General features: G+C 38.6%; 1 protein-coding gene and 1 pseudogene across 2 annotated transcripts; one reads left to right on the top strand and one right to left on the bottom strand.

Annotated features, from left to right (window-relative positions):
- The first annotated feature begins 2043 nt into the window (after positions 1–2043).
- LOC308610374 (transcription initiation factor TFIID subunit 7-like) lies at positions 2044–3694 on the top strand. The gene has a single exon (XM_081259533.1). It carries the CDS (start codon positions 2215–2217, stop codon positions 3262–3264), a length of 1050 nt encoding a protein of 349 aa, XP_081115659.1. The 5' UTR covers positions 2044–2214; the 3' UTR covers positions 3265–3694.
- Positions 3695–6914: 3220 nt separating this feature from the next.
- Positions 6915–12712, bottom strand: LOC308610384 (centrosomal protein of 78 kDa-like; annotated as a pseudogene). Its single transcript has 4 exons — positions 12604–12712; positions 11444–11553; positions 9062–9215; positions 6915–7075 (listed from the first exon to the last, which is right to left on the bottom strand). The product of its transcript is annotated as a centrosomal protein of 78 kDa-like (transcript).
- Between the last annotated feature and the right edge of the window lie 264 nt (positions 12713–12976).

The raw sequence follows: 12976 nt of genomic DNA, 5'->3' as shown, positions 1-12976 counted from the left end.
ACAAGCCATATATTAAAATTCACATTTAAATATTTAATTTGAATTTACTGAAAACAAACATCATAGGTTAAAATGGTTATATTTATCCTTCAAAGCTACTGTATTTTATGTTATTTTATTTATTTATTTTAATAGATCTTGATTGGAGTATAATTGCTTCACAATTCTGTGTTAGTTTCTGTTACACAACAAAGCGAATCAGCCATATGCATACACATGTCCCCATATCCCACCCTCTTGAGCCTCCCTCCCACCCTCCCTATCCCACCCCTCTAGGTCATCGCAAAGCACCAAGCTGATCTCCCTGTGCTATGCTGCTGCTTTCTACTATATTTTAGCAGCATTAGGATGCAGGGTAAAATGGAGTGTATTCGGTAATATAGGACAAATATTTCATAGAGTGTAGCTTATTGATAATCACCACACGATCCTCTGTGATTTACATGCCTCTTAAAAATATATAGGAGGGCTTCCCTGGTGGCGCAGTGGTTGAGAGTCCACCTGCCGATGCAGGGGACACGGGTTCGTGCCCCGGTCCGGGAAGATCCCACATGCTGCGGAGCGACTGGGCCCGTGAGCCATGGCCGCTGAGCCTGTGCTCCGCAACGGGAGAGGCCACAAAAGTGAGAGGCCCGCGTACCACACACGCACACACACACACAAATATATATATATATATATATATATGTATTAAAATTTTTTAAAATTACACTTTTCTTGTTAGGAGATTAAAAAATTTCTAATAAAAGTTCCCATCTTTTATTAGGCATACATAAGTACAATATAAATGGGACACAATTCACACCATTATTTCACCCCTATACTCCCCTGGATCTAGGTATATACCCAGATACTGATTTGGCTTACCTCTATGTCTCCAAATAACTGAGGCAAATACAAAAAAAAAAGCCCAAGAAATAAAATTACTCTTAAAAGAGCTCAATGAGCTTGTATACTGCAGTTACATTTCCACTTTGTTTAATCATGCTAACTAAAAAAAAATGTTTAACTGTTCTCATTCCATGATGCCCTATTATTCTGTACTAATTCTACAGAATTCCAAATATGTTGTACATATACATGTTTTATTTATATATCCTTCCATTTCTAATATCATAGCAAAAGTCAATGTAGCTATTTTAAGAATGCTTTACATAGGATATAAATTTTTAATAATAATATCTAATTAGTGTGATATCACAAATCTTAACTTCTTTGAATGTACTATTTGATTATTAAAATATCACTCTCTTTAGCGGAGGGGGTAGCGGAGGCGCGCGGGAGAATCCATGTCCTTCTTAGAACCGTTCCCTCTAAATACTTTTAAACCAACAGCTCTTGGCGAAAGTCTTCATCCCTTTAAGGCTAAGTTCTCGCGAGACGACAAGACGCCGGATAGCTTAATCGCACGTTGTGCCTGCGCGCGCTGGGGCAGCTCGCACTTCCGCCCGAGGCGTGTTGCGACTCACAGCAGCTGCCGGTCTCGCGTGGTGACGCAGCTGTTTTTTCTCGGCTAGGTCTGCTGTAACGGACGGAGGCCGCCTGAGCTGCGGAGTTGCAGAATCTGGCGTTCGGAGCTGCGGTTCTTGGCGAGATTTCGCGTTGCCCGTCCTCAGCCGTTTCACCGATAATCAGCGGATCGCTTTGCCAAGTGCCGGGAAGAACAAAGGAATTCGGAAGGAGACTCTCGGCTCCCGGCCGCCTTTCTCTGAGTGGCTTCGTTTCCCGCTCGCGCCTGTCCGGAGAAACTGGACTTATAACCGTCACTGGATTGTAAGTACCCGAGGCGAAGAGAGCTCACTACGCCCCGCTTTTTGCGTATCTTTGTTCCGGGAGAGTTTGTGGATTGGGAGTATCTGCTGAGCCTTACTTTCTGTGCCGAAAATCATTCCGTAGGAGCCGCCATTTGCTTTCCCTGCGTTGTCCTGCAGCGGCAGGACAACCTCTATCTAGAGGTTGGAACTTGGCATTGCAGCTAACAGATTTAAATGGACCTGAGTAAGGCAATGCGTCATTAACGACTGGTATTGTCACAGCATATTTAGAAAGACTTGGAACTTAATTCCGAATAGACGCTTAGTTGCTCTTCTACCTAGAACTCTTTGTAATTAAAGACGTCAATTTATAAAGAACTGGCCTTTCTGTTGAAATAGCTGAAATTTTTTAGTGCAACAAGTGGTTATTAGAGAAAAACTGAGTCACAAAGAAGTAAAGATGAGTAAGAGCAAAGATGATGCTCCTCACGAAGTAGAGAGCCAGTTTATCTTACGCCTACCTCCGGAGTATGCCTCTACTGTGAGGCGGGCGATACAGTCTGGTCATGTCAACCTGAAGGACAGACTGACAATTGAGTTACACCCTGATGGGCGTCATGGAATTGTCAGAGTGGACCAGGTCCCATTGGCGTCAAAATTGGTAGATCTGCCATGTGTTATGGAAAGTTTGAAAACCATTGATAAAAAAACCTTTTACAAGACAGCTGATATCTCTCAGATGCTTGTCTGTACAGCTGATGGTGATCTCTATCCTCCTGTTGAGGAACCAGTTGCCACTGCTGATCCCAAAGCAAGCAAGAAAAAGGATAAGGACAAAGAGAAAAAGTTTATATGGAACCATGGAATTACTCTGCCTCTAAAAAATGTCAGAAAGAGAAGGTTCCGTAAGACAGCAAAGAAGAAATATATTGAGTCTCCAGATGTGGAAAAAGAAGTAAAGCGGTTGCTGAGCACAGATGCTGAAGCTGTCAGTACCCGTTGGGAAATAATTGCTGAAGATGAAACAAAAGAAGCAGAAAGTCAAGGCCTTGATATCTCTTCCCCAGGAATGTCTGGCCACAGGCAGGGCCATGACTCATTAGAACATGATGAGCTTCGGGAGATATTCAATGACCTCAGCAGCAGCAGTGAAGATGAAGATGAGACACAGCATCAAGATGAAGAAGATATAAACATCATTGACACTGAGGAAGATCTGGAAAGGCAGCTACAGCACAAGCTAAATGAGTCAGATGAACACCACCAAGAAAACGAGGGAACTAATCAGCTGGTTATGGGAATTCAGAAACAGATTGATAACATGAAAGGCAAGCTCCAAGAGACCCAGGACAGGGCAAAGCGACAGGAGGATCTCATCATGAAAGTGGAGAACCTGGCTCTCAAGAACAGATTTCAGGCTGTGCTGGATGAACTGAAACAAAAGGAAGACCGAGAAAAGGAGCAGCTCAGCTCTTTGCAAGAAGAGCTAGAATCACTCCTAGAGAAGTGAGGAGAGTTTTGATACTTAATTTCATTCCTGACAGTGGTCAGCCTTGAAAGAAAAACTTTGTTTTCATCACCTGGACTAGACAGTAAAACTTTGCAGTAGTTCCCAGTTTCCTCCACTGCCTTCTATTGGATTTGTTTTATAATTGTGAATTTCTATCTCATTTGTTTTTTGGAACCACTTCGGTGGGTGTTTGTCCTGTAGTAAGTAGGAATGTATAGACAGATAAATGTAGGGAAGTTGTAGGATTAGTGGAGTGAACAGTTCAGTTTGGTAATTAATCACAGCTTCACTGCAGGACTTTGCTGCTGTTTCTCCGTTTACCAGAAGCTGCCATTGCTACTCTGTGATGCCATCTGAGATAAATTAGTAGATTCTAGTTTGGTGGCAGTGAAGTTTGTTTACATACGTTTTCCCATGCTGTAGCTATTTTCCCAGATATTCAAAGCAGTTTTCCACATTTTGCATTGCAAATCATTTCATAAAGTTTTTTTAACAATAAATAAAAGCAAGTAATTTTCACCTTAAAAAAAATAAAATATCACTCTTGAAATAACAATTGGCAGACGATCATAAGCTTTTTTTTGACTTCATAAACACTCTTAACAACTTATTTAATACACTATTGTCCAAGCAAGTTGATTAATAGAGAATCAAAAACATACAACTTGAAGTAGAAAAAAAAAAAGCTGTATTTATGAAGATGTTTACAATAGTTTATTTGAGGTTATTTCCAATTTTTCACCAATTTAAAAAATTGACCTACTCAATGAAACCATGTGAATGCAATGTTAAAAAGTATAACTATGAATCACAGAATTTAAATTTAGTATGAAAAGATAAGAATGGCAAATTATATTGAAGCTATGTGGAATTATGTTTATAGACAGCAGGAAGAGAAAATTAAAATGTAAATATTGCTTGATAGGATAATGGGATTAGAGGTGGTCTTTTAAATTTTTCATTTTTATGCTAATACCTTTATAAAACCCAAAAATCTTCAAACAACACATTTTTTTAAAATTGTGGTAAATGACACAAAACAGAAAATTTATAATTTTAACCATTTTAAAGTGGACCGTTCATTGTTACGAAGTCAACAAATTTTTAAAACTTTCAGAGGGCACCTGAATAAAAGATGTGTTGTCCACTGGTGATTTTAATGTATCTGGTATATAACTAAAGTCACCACAAAACCCTTTCTGGGAAATTGGCAGATCATAAACATAAAAAATTTATTTTGCTTTTTATTAAACCTTATTGTTTTGCTGTTTCAATATTCAAATTTACTCACAAGAAAGAGTCAGTTTCATATTAGATTTGGTTTCACAAATGCTGCTCCTGCTATTCATTCTTATCACCAAAAAAAAAAAAAGACTATTTGTGACTAACGATAATATGTTACAGAAAATAAAAAGTTAAAAGGTTTTCAATCTGCATATCTGGGAACCTAAATTAAAGCATCACACAACATTTTCAAAACCAGAAAAGCCATTTGATTTGACTAAAATCTTAGTTTTAAGATGGCAGAAAGTACCTTGATAATTTTCTTTTAAGAAAGAAAGAAAACCAAGCCATTAAAGAGAAATTCTTCCAAGAGAACTGAAACATGCTATATACCTCTGACTTGGCACTCCTTCCACCTGGAGAACTTGTTTGGTAACTGTTTTCATCACAGAATGATCTAAAGTAAAATGAATTGAAATTAGAGTAATTATTTTCCAATGAGTGGCTATTTCCATTTAAAACCAAAAGGCAACTAATTATTGCTTTTCCCAGACATTTAAATATGAAATCTACATTATATAATTATACACTTATTTCCCCCTTTGTGTATTCTAATTTCTTCCTCAGAAACCTAAGATGCCATCTTGCAGACTGCCCACAGTGGCTACTATTTTGGCAGCAGCAAAGGTCAACTTGAAACATTTTGCATCTGAAGTGGCTTTGGATACCTTTGGATACAAAGTACAGTCTGAGCACCGTCCAGACGCTTAGATACCTAAAGAGCATCTAAGATATCAAACCAGGGCATCCAAGATAACAAACCAAGTCCTGATATTCCCTCAAAAGCTGCTCCTCCCATCAGCTCCCTTCTTCTAAGTGATACTACCCAGTTGCACACATAATCATCAACGACTTGTCTCCTTGTTACTATTTCCTTCATACCTCACATCTATCTGCAGGTCTTGAGAGCTACACCCTCAAAACACAACCTGAATTCAACCACTTTTCATTTGCTGCAAACTTCCAACCTAACCTAGGCCATAAACATCTCTTATTTGGAGCACTGTGATAGTCTCCTAACTGGTCTCCCTGTTCCTCTTCTTTTTTTTTTTTTTTTTTTGCTGTACACGGGCCTCTCACTGTTGTGGCCTCTCTCGTTGCGGAGCACAGGCTCCGGACGCGCAGGCTCAGCGGCCATGGCTCATGGGCCCAGTCGCTCCGCGGCATGTGGGATCTTCCTGGACCGGGGCACGAACCCGCGTCCCCTGCATCGGCAGGTGGATTCTCAACCACTGCGGCACCAGGGAAGCCCCCTGTTCCTCTTCTTTATCCTCCCAAGTCCCTTCTCTATACCAGGTCACCTTATTCAGATACGATTTGGATCATGCCTTTTTCCAGTTCAAACCCCTCTACTCATTTAGAATAATCCACATCTTTACTCTGGCCTTCAAGACTTTACAAGAGCAGACCCCTGGCTAGCTCCTTGACCTCATGTCATACCACACTCTTCTTCACTCAGTACTCTGCCCAGATTGGCCTCCTTGCTTTTCCTTAAATACTCCACCCACCTACATGCCTACATACTCATTGCCTCCTTGTCCTGGAATGTGCTTACTCCACATCTTCCATGGCTTGCTCCTCTCTTCATTCAGGTCTCCGTTCAAATGCCACTTCTCCAGTGAAGCTGTCCCCTAACAAACCTATCCAATGGAGTCCTACCTGCTCTCCCTCACTCTCCTTACATTAAGATAGTTTTGCACTTCCTACTCTCTAAAATTATATGACTTATCTGTTTACTCATTTCTATCTGATGTCCTTCACTAGAATGTAAGTTCCATGAGGGCAAGACTTTTGTCTGTCTGGTTCACTGCTTTATCCCTAGTCCCTAAACCCGTATCTGGCACACAGAAGATGATTACAAAATTACTTGTGAATCTGACAAATGAATAAAGTACTCCTGGCAAGAATTCAGAGGTTGCACAGGAAAGAAAGAATGCTCTTGGTGGAAGCAGGCTTAGTATCTAGGTTCACCTCTATTCAGAGTAGAGATAAGAAAAATTGACAAGTATAATTCACTTTAGTTAGTACAGTAGCTGCTAAAAACATAAGGGAAGTGCAACACTAGAAAAGTACAGTTGAAGCTTGAACAACATGGGTTTGAACCTCGCGGGTCCACTGACACACGCATAGTTTTCAATACATATGTACTATCGTCCTACATGATCCAAGGTTGGTTGAATCCACAGATGTGGAACCACTGACTATAAACTTATACCCAGATCTTGAACTGTGTAGGGGTCGACACCCCTAACCCCACGTTGTTCACGGGCCAACTGTATATGATGAGGAAAGTTAAACACATTAAGTTTTAAAAAACTGTCAATACCTGAACAAATTGTTTTTGTTTTGCTATGTGTTCATCAATTTTAAAAAAGTGACCACATACCAACAAGCAGATTTTTTCTTATATCCAGAACGAGCAGAGTTCTGTTGGTTTCAGGGGCCTTTAGTAAAGCCTTTGCTCCTTCACTGGTGAGGCCGCACTGCTGCAGGTCAAGTGCTTTCGATGAAAGACAAACGTCACTTGCTAACTCTACAGATTTAACATATAGACAACTCTCATTTTCTCACGTGTGGAAGAGTCCTGCACAAGACAAGTCATGGCAGGTTTGTAATTTTGGGTATGGAAAAAAACAGAAACATATATGCACACACATAATGCATAATCCAATTTAAAAACCTCTTCTTGGATGTGCAGTGATAACCCTGGCTTTAGTACCAATAAATCATACAACGTATTTTACAATTACAGAACTGAAGAATAACTGTATATAACCTATGAGCAAAAAGCATCACAAAATGAATCTCAGTTCATAATTAGCAAGGGCGGCAGGGGCATGTAAACCTCACAAGCAAAACCTGGTGGAGCTCAGAAATGCACTGCATTCTTTTGATCATGATCTTCAGCTCCAAATCACACTTGAAACTAGTTCAAAGGGGAAAACAAAATAGAAGAAATGTAATAACTGTTAGTTTTAGAGGAAAAAAAGACAAATCTAAGAGGATACAAATAATAAAAACTTTCAACAATGTGTGAATAGAGAATACATACTAAAAACCTATCATGAAAGTAGGATGGTCAAGAACCCTCACAGTAAAAGGTCAGACAAAAACCAGAAAAACTGATCATGAATTCTAGTAGTTCTGGGGCTGAACAACCTACTCATTTAAACCAAAGGGATCATCACTAAAGCACAGGGATTAAAAACTATTACATGAAAGGAAACTATCATGAGTCTTTTGTTTAAGTGTTGTGTGGACCATCACATTAAAATAACTGGAGTCTTTCAACACCCCCATGACGCACAGAAATAGCAAGTCAGACATACGGATCTGACAGGATATGATACAACCCTTACAAACTCTCACTACAGAAGAATGGACACAGGGTATAATTAACCAAATAGCCAAATTAATACAAACAGCCAGTAAACCTCACCAGTCAATCAAATGAATACAAAATAAAACAAAATGTGGTTATTGTCCTATCAGATGAAGCCAAGATTCTGTAAGAAAAGCCTTTAAATAATGTCTATACCCTTTGGATCCAACAACTCTCTTTCTAAGAATTTAACCAAAAGAAATAGTCAGAGATATAGGTAAGGATATATATCAGAGTACTATTTGTAACTGAAAAACTGGACAAAGCTTATATACAAGAATGGATAAGCTATGTGCACTGTGGCATATTCATATAATGGAATACTGAACAATCACAAAAAATGATGTAGGAGATGCAAATTTACTGACTTGCTAAAATGCTCATACTAAATTAATTGAAAAAAGTTATAAAATTTGGAGTAATTCCACTTGCATAAAAAATGGAGAGGTACTCATTTTTGTAGTTTCACATTTTTTTACAAGTGCTACAGGCCAGTGTTTGTGAGAGGCAGGCTTCCCATCTACTGTTGGGGTGGACTACAAATTGGCATAGCCTTTCTGGGTGGTAATTTGGCCATGTGTATCAAATGTCTTAAAAATAGGTCACACTTAGTCATTCCACTTGTAGTACCTTATTCTACAGAAGTAATCCCGATGGACACAGAGATGTATATACAACGTATTCACATTGTTTCTGACAGGGAAAAGCAAACTGTCTAAATAGAATTGCAAAGAATTGATTAAACTATGGGACATCAATACGACGCAATACTACATGATACATCTTTAAGTGAAAAAAGCAGGAATGTGAAATAGCAAGTATACTACAATTCTATTTTTGTAATCCCTAAGTGTACATATATATTTGTAGAAGAAAAAAAGACTGAAAGTATATACGCCAAAATGAACAGTGATTATATCTGGGTATTAAAATTATAGGTTCTCTTGTAACTCTGTATTTTCTGTAAAGGATATATGCAACTCTTAGAGAAAGTTGAAAAGCAAAATAAAAGCTATCAGTAAAATGAGGCTTTAAAACATCCTATCACAATAGTATCATGCCAAAAGCTAAGCATATTAAAAATTCAATATTTTCAATTTTAGAATTTCCCTCTAAGCCATAAATCCTCACTAAGAGATTCTGCCAAAGCACTTGCACCCAGGTCACCAATGAGCGGGTTGCAGTTCAGAGTGATGCGCCTCAAACCAGCCATGCAGTCAAGATCACGTCTCCTGGAATGAAGACTCTCAGCCCAGGTTTCTTCATGCCTTCTGGTAGTCTGATACTTCAAAGATTTAATGGGATGAAATTAAGATGCTTGAATAAGGAAACAGGGTGTGCCTGAGTATGGCTTCTTATGTCAGAGATTTACACACACACACAGATCAAGCATATATGCCAGGAGCATCAACCTGAGAACTTCAACAGTCACTTCTGGTTTACGAGTCCAGTGAGTGACCCAGATTCTGCTCGGTCAGTGATTAGATTCTAGCCACTGCATTTCCTGTTTCTGAACACTTATGTAAAGTTGGACAACTCAATTACAGTCTAGGAATTATTTTCCTTATCTTCTAAGTCAGGGAATTGGTTCTAAATTCTATCTTTGCTGAGGCCCTATATTTCATCATCCTGTCCTCCAATGGCCTCCAAACACCTGACTGGGCAAATCATAAGAAAACTTTTTAATATGCATCTTATTTATTAACAAATTATATACACAAAGTTCCATACATATAATTTATGTACATGATAAACTACACAGATTTTTAAAAATAATACAAAGGTAAAAATGTTCTAATATTTTCTTTTCCTAACTCCTAAGGCATTATTTTATTTTACTTATTTTTTTATAAAGATTTATTTATTTATTTGCTTGTTTGTTTGTTTGGCTGTGCCGGGTCTTTAGTTGCAGCATGCCGGATCTTTTAGTTGTGGCATGTGGGCTCTTAGTTATGGCAGGCACGTGGGATCTAGTTCCTTGAGCAGGGATCGAACCCAAGCCCCCTACATTGGGAGCACATAGTGTTAACTGCTGGACCGCCAGGGAAGTCTCAAGCATTATTTGAAAAACTGTATTTACAAAATGTATCTCACATGCTACCTAGGGTGTGCACACAAGCTTTAGAGGCCTGGACTATGCAGAGCCAGTTTGATGTGCCTTGGGAAAATAATGGTTTGACATTTAAGCAAAAGTACTGTCTTGAAGACATTCAATTCTTTATATTCATAAAGTAAATTTTGGTAACAGGGAACACTGACTGTCAATGAAAAAAGTCTTATTACATTCCTGAAAATGTAAAAGACTCAAAGTGCCTTTGTTACTCTATAAGGAAAATCATTAGTGTCATTTTTCTATTAACAATAACTTATTAAAGCTCCAAGCAGAAACAACAGCAATCACTTACACAGAGCTTAGTATGTGCCAGGCACTATTTATACAAATAAGTGCATTTAAACCTCATAATGAGGCATAGAGGTTAAGTGATTTGCCCATGGTCACTAGCTATGAAATGGGAGAAAGGGAATTTGAACCTAGGCCATTTGGCTTCCACACCCAAGTTCCTGTTTTCTACCTCAGGGGTCAATGGACTTGCCCTGTATAGGCTCAAAGAAGTTTTCAATTTTTAAAATCTAAATTTAAACATTTCCAGATTTGTGGGCTATACAGTTTCTGTTGCAACTACTCGGCCCCACTGGTGTAGGGTGAAAGGAGCCATAACTACCACATAAACAATGGGTGCGACTATGTTCCAGAAAAACTTCCTTTACAAAGCCAGGCGACGGGCTGGATCTGGCCCACCAGCCAGAGTTTACCTATCCCTGATCTGCACCATCAAACTATTAAAAAGCCTTCATGTCAAATTATTAACTAACTTTAGGCCTAAATACAGTCATTATAACCACTGTAAAGTTGTTAAGGCATTATTTCAAAAACTGTATTTACAAATTGCTGATGTACTGACTTTTATTAGTTTAAAAACTACAACAGCTAATAAACACTTGATTCATTTAAGTCTTGAAGACTAGAATGGCATAGTTTCTTCACAGTATTACAATAAATGTTTTCAGTAAAAAAATACATAAAAGTATTATTATGTATTATATATTAAATCTCTTATTTCTAAAATTAAGTGGACTATCTTTCCTAAATGGTAGAATCCCAAACTGAAAACTGGTCATATTCTTTCAGCAAAATGAAAGCTGTGCTCACATGTATCAAAAGGCAAAAATTAGGGCTTCCCTGGTGGCGCAGTGGTTGAGAGTCCGCCTGCCAATGCAGGGGACATGGGTTCGTGCCCCGGTCCGGGAAGATCCCACATGCCACGGAGCGGCTAGGTCCGTGAGCTATGGCCGCTGAGCCTGCGCGTCCAGAGCCTGTGCTCCGCAACGGGAGAGGCCACAACAGTACCACACACACACACACAAAAAGACAAAAATTAACTGCCCTCTGTATCAATATATTAATGTGTTTCAATCACATATGTTTTCATGAAAGTTTAAACATAAAATCACCTTTAAGATCTAGGCCATGTGATCTGCTCCATGCCATGTCACAATACACCCCGTGACGTTTACTTAACTTGTCTTAAGTGTGATAGAATTCTTTATACCTTGACAAATAACTAAAAGGAAAAAAAAAACCCACACACACAAAAGATGAAGAGCCTATACATTTGTCAATCTTGACTTATTTGCTTTTCTTGAGTCAGTTGGAGGTTTATAGCCACATTCTCAAAATCATTAACTACAATCTTCCCAAACAGGTAATTGACGAACAGATGCATTCTAAAACTTGTCAATAACAAAGTGCTATTCCACTTTACAGCAACAGTTTAATTCTATTTAGATACTAAAACTGAATACACTGAATACTGCAAACTTTATTCCCAACCACTCAGCAAAGTACTACATACCTTTTCAGATATAGGAAAAAAAAGAAAAAAAAAAAAAGCATACCATTCTTCCTATTTTCATTTCCAAAGATACATCCCAATCTTAATGATCAATCAGCGATTTAAACGTCAACTGTAAACCCAGTATACTGCTGCTATGCAGTGTACTAGAGCAATAGAAGAGAGAGGACCTCAAACCCTCTGTTCCCTCAAATTCAAAGGCAGGCTTCCTGACCCCTCCAGACCACTACTGGACACAGGGAAGGCACACTAATGTTTCAGGACCCCAACCAACAGTCACCTGCTTTGTGATTACTTCCATGACACACCCTCACCAACACCAGAGTTTGCTGCTCCTACGGGACGTTACATGTATTTACTATTTTAACACATACCACAGTGCATCATAATTATGATTGCAGATAGATGTTCTAACAATTGAAAGAGAATGATGACTTTTTTGCTCTTTACATCTTGCTATTTCCCTTCCCATAATATTTCTTGAAGCGAAACCATAAAATATAGACAAACACAAAAAACAGAAAATATACAAAACGTGTGCTTTGCACCTTAACGCAAACTTAAGTAAAATTAGTTCTGACAGTATCCGGCATGACAAACTTCCATGGTACAAATGAGAATGGACCAAGGTTTGAGCAGGTACAGGAGATAATCCAGGCATGAACAACACCAAGGAAAGGTAGACAGGAAGTAACATGGTGTGTAGGAAATCACGAGACCAGTCTGATGGGAAGAGACTTAAACAAGACTGAAACTCACTTCCTAAACCTCCATCTCCAATTGGACAATTCGCAGGACACAGGTGCACCAAAGTGGCCAATTTATTCAATCCCTTTAATATGGAGGAAGAGTTTAAAATTTTACTGGTTTAATTTGCCCCCAAAGCAACTCTCAACAGTTATGGCCTCTGTCGTCGGAGCTTTGTATGAAATTAAGTCAAAGTGTGGAGCTCCTTTGCCTTTTTTTTTTTCTCCTTAAAAAAGAAAAGAAACAATTGTTCCGAGTAAAAACAAACATATTCCGAAGCATGTGTACATTGAAAAGTAAAGAAACTTTATTAACAACTTCATAAAAACTGACTTAAAATTTTAAAAAGAAAAAAACATGTTTCAAAGTCCTTCCGACTGGAGTC

This window comes from Mesoplodon bidens (genome assembly GCF_964165515.1).
Source record: "Mesoplodon bidens genome assembly, contig: HAP1_SCAFFOLD_211, whole genome shotgun sequence".
Classification (NCBI taxonomy): domain Eukaryota; kingdom Metazoa; phylum Chordata; class Mammalia; order Artiodactyla; family Ziphiidae; genus Mesoplodon; species Mesoplodon bidens.
The sequence above is the reverse complement of the archived record's forward strand: the minus strand, read 5'-3'. Positions and strand labels throughout refer to the sequence as shown.

Bases quoted from the DNA above. Each gene is read 5' to 3' on its own strand.
- LOC308610374 (XM_081259533.1), top strand. From the start codon at position 2,215: ATGAGTAAGAGCAAAGATGATGCTCCTCACGAAGTAGAGAGCCAGTTT.